The sequence below is a fragment of the Abrus precatorius genome, unplaced genomic scaffold (assembly GCF_003935025.1).
Source record: "Abrus precatorius isolate BTA unplaced genomic scaffold, Abrus_2018 Scaffold9, whole genome shotgun sequence".
Taxonomy (NCBI): Eukaryota; Viridiplantae; Streptophyta; class Magnoliopsida; order Fabales; family Fabaceae; genus Abrus; species Abrus precatorius.
In genome coordinates this window covers 9,678,645-9,696,117 of record NW_020874439.1, presented here as the reverse complement: position 1 = coordinate 9,696,117, position 17,473 = coordinate 9,678,645, and the positions used below count along the sequence as shown (strand labels likewise).

Genomic DNA, 17,473 nt, shown 5'->3' with positions numbered 1-17,473 from the left:
AGCGACATACTTTGTTTTCATAGTAGAAGTAGCTATAACTATTTATTTGACACTCTTCCAAGATACAGCTCCTCTCACCATCATAAAAATAAAGTCTGAAGTAGACTTACAGTTGTCAAGACAACCTGCAAAATTAGAGTATCCAATTACCTGAAGTTGATTAGACTTTGCATAGGTCAACATATAATCTTTGATTCCCTGCAAATATTTCAAGACCTTCTTCACGACTTTCCAATGAGCCAAACATGGGTTGCTCAAGTATTTTCCCAAAGCATTAACAACATAAGTAATATCGATCAGAGTGCAAACTTAAGTATACATCAAAATCTCAATAGCGAAAGCATATAGAACTTTCTCCATTTAAAAACAACTCTCTATCATCATGAGGATACTGAGAATCAGAGAGTTTTTCACCACTTTAAACAGGCGTGACACATGGGGAGAAAGAATACATATTAAACCTCTTGAAAATTCTATCCTTTCTGAGACAATGCAAGAGTACCACGAGACCTGTCACGACATATTTGGATGCCTAGAACAACAAAAGCATCACCAAGGTCTTTCATATCAAAATGGCTACTCAACATTTTTTTTTGTCTCATTCAAAGATATCATCAACATATAAGACAAGGATGATAAAATTGCTCCCACTCATCTTCAAGTAAATGCACATATTTGAAACATTTTTCTTGAAGCCAAACTTCAAGTACCATTGTCTAGAAGCGTACTTCAAACCATAAATGGATTTTATTATTATATTATTAACAAATTAAAAACATATGTTCTAAATTATTTTCAAAATAGACAACATGATTAAACAACATGGTTTAATATTTTGGCATCTAATTATTCTAGAATTAAATTCAAGTTATAACAAAAATTTATTTATGTTACTCCACACAAAATATTTAACAATTTATCTCCCACTTGGACAATATAAATCAAAACATCTTATTATTCTAGACAGCATGATTAAACAACATGATTTAATATTTTGGCATCTAATTTATCTAGAATTAAATTCAAGTTATAACAAAAATTAATTTATGTTAGTCCACACAAAATATTCAACAATTTATCTTTCAATTGGACAACATAAATTAAAACATATTGTTATTCTACATTAATCAACAATATGTGGCCATAACAAGATGCCAAAATAACCTAACACAAACTACAAACTATAAGCATCTTAACAATATAGAAAATCATACTCGAAGAAGTAGTGATATCATACATTATAAGATACCAATATTATGTGACTCAACAACTCTAGTAATATAAGTAGGACAATAAAAGCTAGAACCCTGGAGCCTACACAATATCCTACAAAGAAACTGCTAATTTTTTTTTTTTTTGTGAACAATGAAGGATAGTAAGCCTTCTCAATCTTATCAAATTTCTTAAGCTTATTGCCTAGAGACACTATTAAAATTTCACAATTTTACGACAAATCTTTGCCAAAGAATTTGTCACTAATCTATCTACAACGAATTTTGTGACTAAACTTACTTCTTAGTACTACTAATCTCAAGAACATTGTCTATAGTGAACTTTATAGTTACTAGAAGTATTTTATTAGAATAAATCCATTTATAATGTTTTACTATAACGGCAGCGGAAGATTCAAGTGTGGAAAATTTAGGCTCATTCTCTTAATAGGGGCAACATTAACATTAGAAAATGGTAAGGAACAATTTAACAAAGTCAACTAAGTCCTCATAATTAGTCCTGTTGAAACTTTTCACCGAAGTGGGCACAGATACTGATGTAGGAAATAACAAAATTTAATATGTGAAATGAGTTCAAGTGCAACATTAATATGCCCATTACAAAAAAAATTTTACTCACTGTGATCTCGCCTAAGGATCCCGGATTACAATAAATAAGAAAGACGAATACAATGCACAAAACTTCATGTCATAAGAATCTTAACACCGATAGGGTATCAATACAAAATTTACATAAACAAAACACAATTGCATGGTATTTTCAAATCACATTAATAACAATATGTCGATAGGATATAATTATTATTAATGCAATATATAATTATATAATTTATAAAAGTCCTGTATAAACGGTCTCACGATAGGTGGGATGACATTTATACAGAATAATCATGCATTCATAATTAATTTAAATATGTATGTTATGCATGAAATCATAATTATACCATAATTACATCAAATAATTGATATAAAACCAAAAAAATAAAATTTAATATATATTACATTCAAAGAGAGAATGAATAGTATAAAAATGTATAAATAATAGTATAATTATGTATAAAAATTTTTGGGCCCATAATTTCATCAATACAGTAATTATTTAATTAATTTAGACACGAATTAAAAATATCTACAATGCCCAACAAATTATGAAAAATTGTCCAAAATATCAAAAATTTAATTTCAAAAGGATTAAAAAAAAAAATTCCAGGCATCCTCCACGCAACACACTCTCCCAGCCTTCGTACACCTAGAATAAACCCATCAGCTACAAAATGGGTCCAAAACTCGACCCAGTTCAATCTTGCATTCTAGAGCACCAATTCATGCCATTCCAAAGCTATATGGATGTATTTTAAACAAAAAAGAGAGTTTCAAAGGCTAAAACCTGATGAAGCTATAGAGGATTCGAGCAACCCAGACAGTTTTTTCAATAAGTAGGGTCCACTATGTTCTTTGTGATATGCACAACAAAGGCCCTATGACTATTTGTTGAAAAAGGTTTTTGTTTAAGGGAATTGAATCAAAACAAAAATAGGACAATGATGAATGCAAAAGGAAAGAAAGAACAAATTCTCAATCTAAATTGAACTAAATAATGAATTTAATTATTAGGTTACGTTCATGTTCAATTTGTTAACAAAAGCCCTTTAATCAATTTAAAAAAAAAACTTCGTCCCTTTGAGAGAATTTGAAAGAAAATAATTTAGGATTCATAATTTCAAAAATTAAGAAAATGCGAAATTATCTTAACATACCCAACAAAAATTGACAATTTTTGGATATGATATTTATGAATATAAAATGAACAAAAGCCTTAAATTATTTTTCAAATCCATACATCAAAATTATAGTGTTTTGGTTGCTCAAAGTTGAAAAATTACGATGTGTATTAAGTAGGCTCTAATACCACTTGCAGAAATTTTATATATAAAATTAAAGTTTTGGATAATTTTATATATAAAACTAAATATATCAATGATTGTATATAATACAGATCATAACTATATATTGAATAATTACATTAAAAGTGTACCTGAACTACTCTCTTTTCTTATTGCTATTATCTCATGCTAGTAACTGTCTAATAGTACAACAGTTATATATAAGCCTAATCAGATGAGAGCAGAAATCTCTTACTTGGCACATAGAATGACCCAACTCATCACAGGTCATTTGCACTAAAAGGGCAATCACAAAATTTATATAATTAATAATAATTATACACATTTATTTATGTCATAATTAATAACAATATAACTATAATAATTTAATAATACTAATCCACAAATTAATATAAATATTAATATTGATCTTAGATGTAACATTCTTTTTAGCACAAACCTATGTCTTGAGAAAGAAATACAAATTTACATTTCTAGTGTCTAGAAGAAATCATAAAGGCATCTCTTGAAGGCCTTACTTTGACGCCTCTTCTGCCTTCGCATGTTAACTTTTACTTAACTAGTCTTGCTTTAGTTCAATGCTATCATCAGCTTTTGGCCTCGCGTTCATAAGAACCTGCCATTGATTGAATCACGTTCATTATAAGAAAAACACCATACACACGCCATGCAGATTAAAATGCATCTCATGCTAATCTTTGAGATATAATATGTGTTAAGATAACTGTTTATTTAATAAGTGTTTTTAAAATGAAATGATGAAACTTATAAGCAGAAAATAACTTATTTTAATAAACTATATTAAAAAACTTATTGAAATAAGCTGGAAATAATTTATGAAAATCTTAAGTTGTTTTTTGTCAGCTGTTTACAAGTTCTTTCAAACAGACTCATAAAAATCAGTAAATTAAATTTTCTTTCTTTTAATAATTTTTCTTTATACTCACACATTTAAGAATTGAATCTTTATCAGCATATTTAAGAAATACAACTATTTATGAGCCGTGGTGGACTTTAATGGTAATATAATTAGGATGATGTGTTTGATTGTGTTTTTTTTTTTTTTTTTTTTGAGAAAAACATGAGTAATAGAAAATTGAAAATAAAAATATAGATAGTATTTTAATTTTAAAAACTGAAAAAAATATTATTTTTGAAAATAATTTCAAAAACTACTATTATCATATAAGTTTATTTTTAAAAATAAAAAATGGTTTTAAGAATCAGGAAACAAACAAGTCCTTAATATACAGGCCTAGGCTTCTGTTACCTTCCGCAGCATAGTGTTCTCATTGATCAAAGTTGAGATGCGTTCTTCTAAGATAGCGTTTTTTTCTTGCAACTCTTTAGCTCTTGATTCCAAGTCATTCACATAAACCTTCTTTCTTTCGCGGGCTTGTTGAGCAGAGACCCTGTTCCTCAATAACCTGTTTGTAATATCAAAAGTCATATATACACTTGGTTTTATGGTTTATGATCATTTTATTACATTCTCACATTTAAAATTTGTTTTCAAAAGTGTGGCAATATGGCCTAATCATACTAGCAATTGCACGCATAAATAAATGTGAATATTTTTAGGTTTCTTGCAGACAAGGATACTCCTAATTAAGTGTCTATATTTTATTATTATATAGTCCCACCAACAAGTGTGTTAAAGATAATTTGTCAAAATAAAAAATAAAAAAATACTATATAAACATATGGCATTTAATGTGTTGAGAATTTAAAAGGGATACTTTTTTTTCATTCCTAACAAGTGCACCTTTGACATGTACATTTTTATTACATGAATATGATAATATTTTTTCTTTTGATTTCTAATACTATCTTCTTTATCTGAAAATGATAGAATAATCTTATGAATATAGTCGGATGGTATAAGAGAAATTCCATTACTTTTTTACATAACATAAATTTTGAAATCAAACTCACAATCACATACTAAAAGAATTTGAACTTTTTCCATTCGAATTCACACATGTTGATTATATTTATACATTAATATGATACGGATCCAATTCTTTTTCTGTATTTGTATTTTGAATGGTTCAGTCTATTACTCTACAATAAACATTCATTAGTTGAATACCTCAATTCTTCTTTAGTATTTCAAGTATACCCTGATCAAAATCTACAAAGAAATTTAATCTTCATGTGGGTCTCACTCATTCTTAGAAAAAGTACACATACAAATCAAAGAAGTGTTACACCTTATAAGACCCAATTTCTCCTAATAATGCTTGTTTCAGCTACCAAATTGTGAACACATTTGAATAAAATACCTAATACATGTATGTATGTGTATACCTCTTGAGGCGTCTATGCTCCTTGTCTGCAGGGTTTCTTCCCCTGCGGCGCTTTCCAGGAAAGCCAGTTTGAAATTGAGGGTCTGTCACATTATTTTGATTAAGGTTACTATTTGTAAGAGTTACTGCAGAATGAACACTAATTGGTGTGGCTTCCACATCTGGAACTGTGAACATATCTTCATCACTGTCTTCTGAATTAGTAAAGATCCCACTAATTAGTTAGCCATGCTTAATGTTCACAAAACATTCTCTTTACCGCTCAAAAAATAACTTACAGTTAGAGGTATAATAAACGAGGTATAAAAAATTTCTATTTATTATCATGTAACATTCTAATCGTCCAAAAAATCTTCATTTATTTCAACTTTTTTTTTAAATATTAAAAATTACAAACCAACCCTCTTAACAAAACAGAGGCAAAGATCTAGCATACATGAATATGATGATGCACTTTAGTAACTAATCAATGTTATGTTCTGTAACACATACCATTTTTGCTTCTCTTGTTGTGTATCGTTGAACGAGGGAAAGTGTTTAGCTTATTCCATGAAGAAGAGGAGGAGGCTGTTGCTCCTCCTTCTTTCAGCTGAGAAGAGGCTTCACCCTCAGAGGGTCTTGGAAGAGACATCTCTCTCTCTCTCTCTCTCTCTCTCTCTCTCTCTCTCTCTCTAAAGGGTAGCTGCAGTTTTTCCAAAAGGATGTTTGAACAAAGGAAAAAGTGTTTACGTGTAGTACTAGTACGTGTGCAACATGGGCCATGTCTTTTAAGAAATGGGTTGGTTTTAAAATTGAGTAGAATTAGTTTTAAATCATTAAATATAATTGGCATATGTGTCAAAATTAATCTTAAAATGTATTTTTGTTTATTAAAATGTGTATATAAGAATTGATTTTATAATTAAAAACTATAAGACACTAAATCTTGGATATATGGAACCATCTGATCCAACATCCTAAACCATTGACGATGAAACATGGGAATGGGGCCAAAAAGTTTGGTTCACAAATGAACACGTTGATGTACACAGAACCGCCCCTTTCCTCACACCATTCTCATGGCAGCTACACAAATGACAATTCTGCATCTTATGTGGTCCATTATTTCCATCTATGCTCATGACAGGAGTCTACGGTGCCTTTTTCAAATGTTTTGGTGCTTTCCATGCGCCTTCTATTACAATGAAACACATCAGACAAACTATATACCAAGTGGCTTGTTACAAGTTCTAGGACTAGCTTCCACAAATTGCATTCAATAAATATGATTGTTGAAAAACCATTTGATACTACAATTCTTAAGTATAGTTTCTTAAGCTTTATTGTTTTGTTTGTTAATCAAGATTACAATATTATCTCGGAAATTTGCTATATAACATTGAATGCAAATTTTTTATAAAAAAATTCTTATTTTAATTAGTTATCAGTAGCAGAAAAATTTTGTTTTTCGATACAAGTGATCTTGCTAGTTAAATCTTATTCTTAGAAGTTTGGCAAAGCATGTATTTGAGCAATGATACCAAATGTTTGGATTATTGAAAATTAGTTAAATTTATACGATATTTTAATCTGAATAAAAAATAAATATATTTTTACTTTTTTACAGTGTAAATATTCTCACATAAGTATAGATAAATCCCAAAAGTTCATCTATAAAAAGTATTAAATGAATTGGTCAAATACAACTTGATTTGGTGAGCTTAGTAAACTACAAACATATAACGGGCTAACAAAATAAAAATATTGAACTAAGTTAGAAGTTGGGGAATGAACGTTGACAAAGTTTGACAAATTGATAAATAACTATGTCTCATAATTAAGTTATTAATCAGAATTTGTAATTATGTGTATGAAAACGAAAGCAAAATTCACTTTGGAAACATTTACGTCATGAAAGTAATTAAGATCTAATTATTGACTAGAAAAAGGTTGAGGGTTAGGTTGGGCAAGATAGATAAAATTGAATGCACGAGGGCATGCAGTGATTGTGGCTTTGTTGAGAAGTTACTTTACTCTTCTTGTGACAAATGACATGGTCGATCTTTGTACAGATTTGAAAGCAAAGGCAAAAGAAAAAACAATCAATTATGATTACTTTAATGGATTGGATGCCCATGTCTTAAGCATCCTATGCATGCGTTATTACCATCAAATGAAGTGCATATTAGTTAAAACTTGCATTCTAAGCATTCACTTTGAAGAATTTGCAGATAATGAACGCAAATTCCAAAGAAATTACAAGTAATAATTTCTTCTTTGACTATCACAAAAATACACGTCAAAATATCAGCTTATCAAGCCAAAGTGCATGGCAACACTGCAGGAATTGCTGTGGCTTTGTCCTGTTATACAGCATCAGTGGATCGATTAAGTCATTGATTTGACATTGACATCGTAAATTTGATTTGTTTTATAATGTTTTTTTTTTCCTATAATAATCTAATAAATTAATATTTTGAAATTTTTCTCAAGTATTAGTTACTGATAATGTGACATGTCACTTTAGAATAATCACTAATATAGTATGACTATATTTATGTCATATTGTTTGAGTTCTGATAGAAATTATTTTTTAAAAAATATAAAATTAATTTATGAAAATTAAAATGTTTTTTTTAAGTATCAATATTTAATTATATTTATTAATATTAAAAATATATTTTTTTGTTAGAAACGGGACTCGAGAGTCCGAAACTAAATCGAAACTACCTCATCATCTTAAACAAACCTATACATAAATGGTTTTGATTCTCATTGATTTTACTTATTGTAAATTTTATAATTTTCGAAAATAACATCTATCTTATCACCTCAAAATTCCAGATTTAGAATGAATTTTTTCTTGTGGCATTCTTCATTTTTATGAGTGGTAAGGTTCATTAAAAAATAAATAAATAAAACTTTGGAGAACTAAAACTATATATATATATAACACTGTTTAATGGAACAAATCCAAATAAAAATTTATTTACAAGAATTAAAAATATATTTAACCCTTAAAAAATTGATAATGGATTAAGAAAAGGCTTTATTACATTTAAAGAAATATATATAAAAAAAAAAAGAATATCAAGTGAAATTCTCAAACCTCCGTACAAGAAATAATAAAGCACACTGCTATGAATCATGATAGTCTTTAAGACCCCATAGCTTGGTAGTTAATGCATTGACGTATAACACTTTACTTTATCCCAACCAGTATGCATCTTCACAAGCATAAAAATTACAAACCTTTTAATACATAATTCAAAACAGATAAGGATTGTTAAACCCTAAAACCTCTCATTTTCAGCATTTTCCATAAAGAAATAAAATCTCCACTTAGCCTGCTACTAATTATTAGATAGTGCTAATATTGAGAAAACAAAATTTGTATAACGGTAACCACTGCCAATTTTCAATGGCTCAGTAACCTTTAATCATAACATTCCCTGCATACTCACTCATATTTCCTCTTTTGCTTTCTCTTTTTATTATATTTCAACATAGTTTTCTATCATCAATAATTTGTTCACCCTACCAAACATAGATCCATCCTAAATTTCCACTCCTTTTCCCTTCCTTCAAGCTTTGTCTTGCCTCTCACAATTTATTTTCATCATTCTTCTTTACATCTAGAGGTGATTATGATTATGATTATGATTATGATTATGAATCAATTCATTGCACAACTTTGAAACTACTTATGTGTAGTGGGTTTTCTTATTCTCGGTAGTTATGAAAAAGAGAAAGAAGGCATCAGTGTTCATGAATTCATGGACTTGAGGGATGCATTGGCTGGTTTCTTTCTGTTTTGTAGCTTCTGGCTTGTCACATTCTGTGAACAAGATGGTATGTCTATATTTCATTATAAAATAGTACCATGTTTTGAGTTGAGCCTAACTTTTCATTGTGGAAAATTGACTAGAACATTTCAGGCTCGTATTTCCTTGGCCATGTTTATTTTTTCATGAGTTTGTTTTTAGATCATTCATAACATAAAGTCTTTAAGCTTCTTTTTATCATTTTTCTAAACATTGCTCTTCATTTGATTTAAAGAAGTGAAAATGATGAAAATGATTTTAGTTTTGTGGCAGTATTTGAATTGGGACAAGCTGGTAAAATTATCTAAGTGCAGTATGAAAAATACGAACTTTTGTGCTTATGTTTTACACTCTGATTGATGATTCCATTATTTGGATATCAAAGAAATGACCAAATTTCTAAGGTCAACCTTCTGTAGTTCCAAATGTTTCTCATAGACTTCCATGTGACAGGTTTCTTGAGTCTTTCTTGTGGTGGAAGAACCACTTTTAGGGATTTATCTAACATTTCATGGGTCCCAGACACCACCTACACAACCACAGGCAAGACTACCACGATCACTTACGGTGATGGTTCCTCCTTATCGAGCATCTCGGCTCGGTTTTTTCCAAATTCCAGGAGGCGAAAATGTTACAGAATACCAGTGAACAATGCAACAAATTTGGTTCTAGTTAGAGCAAAATTTGTGTACAAGAACTATGATGGACTTGAGAAACCCCCCAAGTTTTCTGTTTCTATTGGAACAGCTACATCTGCTACCATAAATCTTGCTGAAAATGATCCATGGAGTGAAGAGTTTCTATGGAATGTCAATAAAGATACACTTCCATTCTGTTTAAATGCTATTCCACATGGTGGTTCACCTGTAATTTCTTCCCTTGAAATCAGACCACTTCCTCAAGGAGCCTACACAACTGGCATGGCAGATTTTCCTAATAAGTTGCTAAGGAAGAGTTATAGAATTGATTGTGGACACATCAATGATTCTATAAGGTAAGAAACCACAGCATAGCATAGCATCCTTCTTTTCCTATTGATATTATAAGGTTGTGAAACTTTATGTGTATAAATTACAGGTATCCCCTGGATCCATTTGATAGAATATGGGATGCTGATAGAAGTTTCACACCCTTTCATGTTGCAACTGGGTTTAAGATTCAACTTAGCTTCAATCAGTCTAGTCTTGTGGAAGAACCACCAGCAGTTGTTCTTCAAACTGGGAGAGTTTTGGCTAGAAGAAATATGCTGACATACAACCTCCCTCTTGACACATTTGGAGACTATTACGTCATTCTATACTTTGCTGGAATTCTTCCTGTTTTCCCCTCATTTGATGTGTTCATAAATGGAGAGCTAGTGAAATCAAACTACACAATAAATAGTTCAGAAACAAGTGCTTTATACATAACGCGAAAGGGAATTAGTAGCTTGAATATAACACTAAAGAGTATCAGCTTTTACCCTCAGATCAATGCATTTGAGGTTTATAATATGGTTGATATCCCATCTGATGCCTCCTCAACTACAGGTTGCCCTCCACCTTGCCTTAGCAAACATTTCATTCTCATTTCCACAAGCTATAGTTTATTTCATTCACTAATTCTTTTGCTCAACTTGAATAGCAGTTTCAGCACTGCAGGTTATTCAGCAATCCACTGGATTGGATCTTGGATGGCAAGATGATCCATGCTTTCCATCACCATGGGATAAAATTGATTGTGAAGGAAGCCTCGTTACATCATTGTGTGTGCACTAAATACAATTTATTTATTTTTTTTATCTTTTCTCATCGTAGTAGCTTTTGTTTCATTGAAGATCTAATAGTAATGACCCATTTCAGGGATCTTTCGGACATAAATTTGAGATCAATTAGTCCTACATTTAGTGACTTGTTAGACCTTAAAACATTGTAATTTTCTTTCAACTAATTGGACATCATCTACATGAGTGTGTGATTCTGCTTATTAGGGAGAAATACTTGTTTTATATTTGCAACCTTTCTGAGAAAACTTTTGGAAAAAGAAAAAAGAAGCAATTATTTCTCCAAATTTAAGCATTTCCAAACATGCACTCTATGTTTTTCTTGTATTCACTCTCTAACATCCATCTTTGGCCTTATTGTTTATCAGGGATTTGCACAACACATCGCTTGCTGGTGAAATACAGAATTTGGATAGCTTGCAACATCTTGAGAAATTGTAATGCCTCCTAAGAGCATGAACTTGATCTTTGGTTTTATGCAAAGTGTGCTAATAACTGATGAAAATTTCAGGAACCTAAGTTTCAATGAATTAACATCCTTTGGTGTTGATCTGGAGAACTTGATTAGCCTTCAAATATTGTGAGTTACATTTGCCACATTCTTTTGAAATTCAGGAAGTTCATGGCTCTTTTAGAAATTTGAAGTTTTGTTTAATTTTTCAAAACTTTACTTGAATCTTTTATCTATAGTCTTTTGAATTTACAGCATAGTCTCAATAAGGTAGTATTAAAATTATTAATCTTACATTTCCCTCTTCTTCCCCTTCATTCACTTTTTCCCCCCTCTATCTGAAGAGAGTTGCAGAACAATAGTCTAATGGGAGTGGTGCCTGATAGCTTGGGAGAGTTAGAAGACCTGCACTTACTGTAAGCTGGCAACAGAAAAGTAGCTCAAAATACAAAGAGAAATATTTCTTCTATTTATTCTTTTTGTTTGTTCTTTTCTGTTTCCTAATATTTCTTCTATTTATTCTTTTTGTTTGTTCTTTTCTGTTTCCTATTCTATCCTTGAAAGTGGACCAATTACAATTGTTTTTCAATCTGCAGGAATCTGGAAAACAACAAACTAGAAGGTCCACTACCACAATCTTTGAACAAAGAAACTTTAGAGATCAGGTATTGAGCTCATGCATTGGCATCTCTGAAGCACGAATACACGAGAAATGTTGACATATGCGTGTTATATTCGTGTTTTAGCAATAATTTTTACATTTTATAGATTTAACTGGAATTCCTTACTTTTAGTATTTTTATTTTTTTTTGTAAAATTATTTTAGTAAGATTTGATCAATGTTATAGTAAAATATTCTCATATGCGTCCATAAATATAAGTATACTTTAGTAATATATATGGCCGTACTCATATCCTAATATTTTAAAAATTTTCCGTATTTGTGTATCATATTGGGACCAGGATCCTCCCTCATTTTTTGGCACAAAATTGTGCCCTGGAGTCAGTGTTCTTTTTGCACTTTAACTTAAGTGAAAAATACACTAATTGCAGAGCGCAGTTATTGCAGAAGATACTAGTCCATCTTATTTTATGGTATTATACCCAATACTTGTATCGATATTCGTGCAACATAGATAGACATCCTTAATTAAAGAACAACATGAATATTAATTCCTTGATCTTCTTGCAGGACAACTGGTAATTTGTGCCTTACATTTTCCACAACCACATGTGATGATGCATCATCTAATCCTCCAATTGAGGCACCCCAAGTCACCATAGTTCCTAAGAAGAAACACAATGTACATAACCATCTAGCAATCATACTAGGCATGGTTGGAGGAGTCACACTAGCATTTCTTTTAATGTGTCTTTTAGTATTATTGATATACAAGACTAAACAATATGAGGTCTCCCACACAGAAAGTATGTATATTCTTTGACATCATACATATATCTGTACATTTTTCTCATCAATCATCATGAGTTACATTGATGTCCTTGTGTCATATAGGAGCAGAAATGGACATGAGGAATTGGGGTGCTGCAAAACTCTTTTCCTACAAAGAAATCAAAGTAGCTACAAGAAATTTCAAAGAAATTATAGGACGGGGCAGTTTTGGATCTGTTTATCTTGGAAAACTTCCAGATGGAAAATCTGTAGCTGTCAAAGTTCGGTTTGACAAATCTCAACTTGGTGCTGATTCTTTTATCAATGAGGTTCAGTAACTTAATTCCTCTTACATAAAACATTGCATGTTTCATGTGTATTTCTAAGCAGTGTAATACCAAAAATGTGCATAATGAAAATTGAGACAAAGGGTCAGATTCTAAACACCAACTCAGCTCTAGTGTGATTTTTTTAAGGTTATTAAAATTTTGATTCCTGAACTTGACACTGTTTTCTGATGTAGTCTTTACATGTAACAACTCAATATTTTAGTCCTAATATGAGAAAACTTATAAAACTTAGTCTGGGAGTGGAAGAGTTTTTTGCTAGGGATTGAACCCTAAATAAGTTCTTCACTACTTGAGCAACCACTAAAGACTAATTTTTGCCATTTGCCAAAAATATAATTGTATTGGATTTTATTTTGTTTTAATGTAAGGACTAAAATGAACTATAAATTTTTTTATATAGAGACCAAAATAAGAAGCTATGGTTAGAGACAAGATTTGACTCCATAACCTTGAAAATAGGCAAAATCGATTTGTAAACATTTTTTTAAGTAAAGACTAAAATGTAGAGTTTTTTTAAACGGATAAAATAAAAAATATTGTCTAGTATAAGGATGAAATTTTTAATTTAACCATTTTTTAATAATTAATTGACCACCACCACACATGAAGTTTTTTATACAGGTATTAGATAATTGCCTCATTAAAAGTGGTTTGCCCATGTTGGCCTCTATTGGCAACTTAGAATATGTTTTCAATCTATAGGCATAATTTATAAAAATAAAAAATAAAAAATATATATATGCCTCAAGTTTATGTAAATCTGAAAACAATTATTCTATTATAAAAGCTATTTTTTATTGCCTAATTCTTTCTTTGATGTCTACTATTGTGCCTAGGTTAATCTTTTGTCAAAAATCCGGCATCAAAATCTTGTATCCTTGGAAGGATTTTGTCATGAACGAAAGCATCAAATATTAGTTTATGAGTACTTGCCTGGTGGATCCCTGGCTGATCACCTCTATGGTACTAAATGCTTGAACACAAATACATGTCTAATACTTATAATCACATATACCTTTTGCATCATTGAATCATGTCTTCTAACAATTCAATCAGCATATGAATTCTCTTTTTAACGCTGCATTTTTATTCTCTTAGGTACAAACAGTCAAAAAACTTCCTTAAGTTGGGTTCGAAGGTTGAAAATTGCTGTTGATGCTGCAAAAGGTACACATTAAACTTCACTTTATTTCCTTATTTTGCAAAACATTTTGGTTGTTATAAATATTTTAAATTTTGATTTTAATGTCTGAAGATATTTTGTTTAGTTTGGGTTCTTAAGTTTTTTAAAGTGAATGAGCTTTTATCCTTAGTCTTGTAATTTTTTTTATCTAAAAACTAAAATCAAATTTATGGCATTTATAAGGATCAGAAGTTTATTCATGTTAAGAATAAAAATATAAGATTAAAATGACTGATGCATATACTTCACTTTTTATTTAAGACATGTACTCCCATGTTCATTGATGGAAAGGGAACACGAAAATATTAATATTATTATTGGAAATTATGGAACACTATAGTTTGATACATCATATAAATTATCTTTCTGAAGCTATTTTCTTTGATGGAAAGGGTTGGATTATTTACACAATGGAAGTGAACCACGAATCATACACCGTGATATAAAGTGCAGTAACATCCTCTTGGATATGGATATGAATGCCAAGGTCTGTGACTTAGGTCTCTCTAAGCAAGTAACTCAGGCAGATGCAACTCATGTCACCACTGTTGTCAAGGGCACTGCTGGTTACCTTGATCCAGAGTATGTCCTTAAAATCAATAAAGGTTTAAATATGATTTTAATATCTGAAAATATGACTTTTCTTGAAATTTTATTTAAATTTTGTTTGTATTTTATTATGGACTAAAGCATATAACTTTTATCAAGGACTAAGTGCGCATAATTTTTATAATATTTAAGGACTAAATAAATCTTTTACAGAGATTAAAACAAAAGAAAAATAATCACATTTTAAAGATGAAAATGTATTTAAGCTATTGATAAATTAGTAATTTCTATGATCATGTAAATACATTATATTCATGTACAGGTATTATTCCACTCAACAGCTGACAGAGAAGAGTGATGTATATAGCTTTGGGGTTGTTCTTTTGGAACTCATTTGTGGAAGAGAGCCATTGACTCACTCTGGAACTCCTGACTCATTCAATTTGGTGTTATGGGTAACATAATGTTTCTTTTATTGTTTGTACAAAGGAGTAGAAACATTGGTTATTGTTAAAATTATAAAATCAACTCAACCCAAAAACTGATAAGCAATTAGGTGAAGGTATATGCATAATTTTTGTTTCTCTAACATTCCCCTTTACTACAAAAGAAGTTTGGGTTTGAAAGGCAGAGAGGACATGGGTTAATTTTCCTTAATATATATGAAGATTTAAAAATTCATTAAATTTATTAAAATTAGTTTTCTTTAAGTTAATTCCAGTTTTGATAGATAAGATCCTATTCATATTTGGAATTTTTTTTACTTGTGGATTGAATATTTGATTCTTTCAAAAATTTAGATTTTTAAATCTTAAGTTTTGGATTGGACTTTTATATCTAGATTTTTTGTCCACTTCTACTTTTCTTCTCTATCACTTCATTCATTACTCTCACAGTAGGTCATGAACAACTAATTTAAAAAAAAAATTATGGTCTTAAATATTTTTAAATTAACATTTTTATAATTTTTAATTTTATTTTTTTAAAATTAAAATTTTATTCCTGAATTTTTTTAATTCAGCAACTTTTATTCTCTTTCATTAACGTAGCACAAGAAAAAATAAACTTAATTAAATACACTTACAGTATAATAATTGTTAGCCAATCATGAATTGTCATATAAAAATTGCTGATTTTTGTAAAAATCATATATACATTTTAGTCTAATTAATTAACAATGTAAAAGCGCACTAAAATTAAACTCATAAAACATTAACACATGATAACCTTTTAGGTAGTCAAGTCATTGTTATGGACTAAAAGTGTTGAATTTAGAAAATTTAGGAACTAAAAATAATAATAACCTAAAATCAAAATTTCATAAAAATGTAGGGACTAAAAATATATCTAAACTAAAAAGCAGTATATTAAATGGAAAACCTAGTTTCAATGCTCATTATAGAATTCATGCACATGCATTTTTTACTTTCATCAAAATCAAATTTTGCGTTGTCACTTGTTTGTTATGCTAGTCCATGGTTAGAATCCTTATGCATCTTTTCTTTTCTTATCTCTTTTACTTTAAACATTGCTGAGCCAACACAATGGAGTAAAGAGGCTGCATGAAAGTGATTGGGAAATAAGAATACATGAAATATGATTAAAAATAACTCCTCTATCAGTGGCAATGTACTAGTTAATTTTATCTTCTAAAGTCACAAGACAAAGTTTCTAGCTTCTCGGTTGGTTGGTGGGAGAGTAGAGGTAAATATTGATAATTAGATATTATGAATAATAAAAATTTAAATACAGAAATTATATGACTTTTTAGTGATCATATAACATTAAATAATTTTTAATCTTAATCTTTTATGTATGATTGTATAATCAAGCTTTACTTCTTTCACTCTCATCTAAAAAGAGCTTTATCAACAGAAGCATCTCCAATTAATCAGAATGGCAAACATGAATTGCTCTGTATTTTCTTTCATCACTTTCAATTAAAGCAGCCCTAATCAAATATTTATATGATAATATGGCCCCTTCCTTTGCCTATTAAGACTGCTACAAGTGTTTCTCTCTTTCCTTAATTTGTTTGGCATTTCATGTTTGTCTATTATTCTCCCTTTTTCACAATTTTTTTTTCTCATAACTACCAAATGCAGGCCAAGCCCTACTTGCAAGCAGGTGCATTTGAGATTGTGGATGAGGAAATAAGAGGAGCTTTTGATCCCTTAAGCATGAGAAAGGCAACTTTCATTGCTGTGAAGTCAGTGGAGAGGGATGCATCACAGAGGCCATCAATTGCAGAGGTATTAGCTGAGTTAAAGGAAGCATATAGCATTCAGCTCAGATTCCTTGAATCTTGTCAAAATGAGAATTGATTTATAGTTACACATACTACATATCTAATTAAATTATTTGTCATCACAGAAAGATAAATATTTTGCTCAATCGTTTATACTTGTTGATTGCCAAAAAAGAAAAAGAAAGATGATTTTTATAGCATGTAATTAATTTTGTAATTTATAATATTTTATCAAATGTGATGAAGAAACCAATTTATTCAATACAATAACTAGTAGATTATAGAGTTG

General features: G+C 30.0%; 2 protein-coding genes across 3 annotated transcripts; one reads left to right on the top strand and one right to left on the bottom strand.

Annotated features, from left to right (window-relative positions):
- Window positions 1-3,411: 3,411 nt before the first annotated feature.
- Window positions 3,412-6,178, bottom strand: LOC113850254 (transcription factor HY5-like). Of its 2 annotated transcripts, none has more exons than XM_027480712.1 (4): window positions 5,938-6,178; window positions 5,447-5,639; window positions 4,407-4,563; window positions 3,412-3,752 (listed from the first exon to the last, which is right to left on the bottom strand). In XM_027480712.1, exons 1-4 carry the CDS (start codon window positions 6,074-6,076, stop codon window positions 3,696-3,698), a joined length of 546 nt encoding a protein of 181 aa, XP_027336513.1. In that variant the 5' UTR covers window positions 6,077-6,178; the 3' UTR covers window positions 3,412-3,695. The 2 variants fall into 2 exon arrangements, with proteins under 2 accessions (XP_027336513.1, XP_027336514.1); XM_027480713.1 differs by having other exon boundaries at window positions 3,604-3,752; window positions 5,447-5,636; window positions 5,938-6,167.
- Window positions 6,179-8,920: 2,742 nt separating this feature from the next.
- LOC113850446 (probable LRR receptor-like serine/threonine-protein kinase At5g48740) lies at window positions 8,921-17,461 on the top strand. The gene is made up of 17 exons (XM_027481001.1): window positions 8,921-9,276; window positions 9,702-10,242; window positions 10,326-10,777; window positions 10,875-10,992; window positions 11,090-11,158; window positions 11,379-11,447; window positions 11,522-11,590; window positions 11,806-11,877; window positions 12,058-12,126; window positions 12,515-12,556; window positions 12,654-12,889; window positions 12,978-13,183; window positions 14,041-14,167; window positions 14,303-14,371; window positions 14,780-14,969; window positions 15,259-15,391; window positions 17,042-17,461. The coding sequence occupies exons 1-17, from the start codon at window positions 9,201-9,203 to the stop codon at window positions 17,258-17,260; spliced, it is 2,757 nt and encodes a 918-aa protein (XP_027336802.1). The 5' UTR covers window positions 8,921-9,200; the 3' UTR covers window positions 17,261-17,461.
- Window positions 17,462-17,473: the final 12 nt, after the last annotated feature.

Bases quoted from the DNA above. Each gene is read 5' to 3' on its own strand.
- LOC113850254 (XM_027480712.1), bottom strand. From the start codon at position 6,076: ATGTCTCTTCCAAGACCCTCTGAGGGTGAAGCCTCTTCTCAGCTGAAA. The intron at 5,640-5,937 runs GTATGTGTTACA...TTACTAATTCAG, and splicing joins CAACAAGAGAAGCAAAAATG to AAGACAGTGATGAAGATATG. The intron at 3,753-4,406 runs GTAACAGAAGCC...AATCAATGGCAG, and splicing joins AGAACACTATGCTGCGGAAG to GTTCTTATGAACGCGAGGCC.
- LOC113850446 (XM_027481001.1), top strand. From the start codon at position 9,201: ATGGACTTGAGGGATGCATTGGCTGGTTTCTTTCTGTTTTGTAGCTTC. The intron at 10,778-10,874 runs GTTGCCCTCCAC...CTTGAATAGCAG, and splicing joins TGATGCCTCCTCAACTACAG to TTTCAGCACTGCAGGTTATT. The intron at 12,127-12,514 runs GTATTGAGCTCA...CACTAATTGCAG, and splicing joins AAAGAAACTTTAGAGATCAG to AGCGCAGTTATTGCAGAAGA.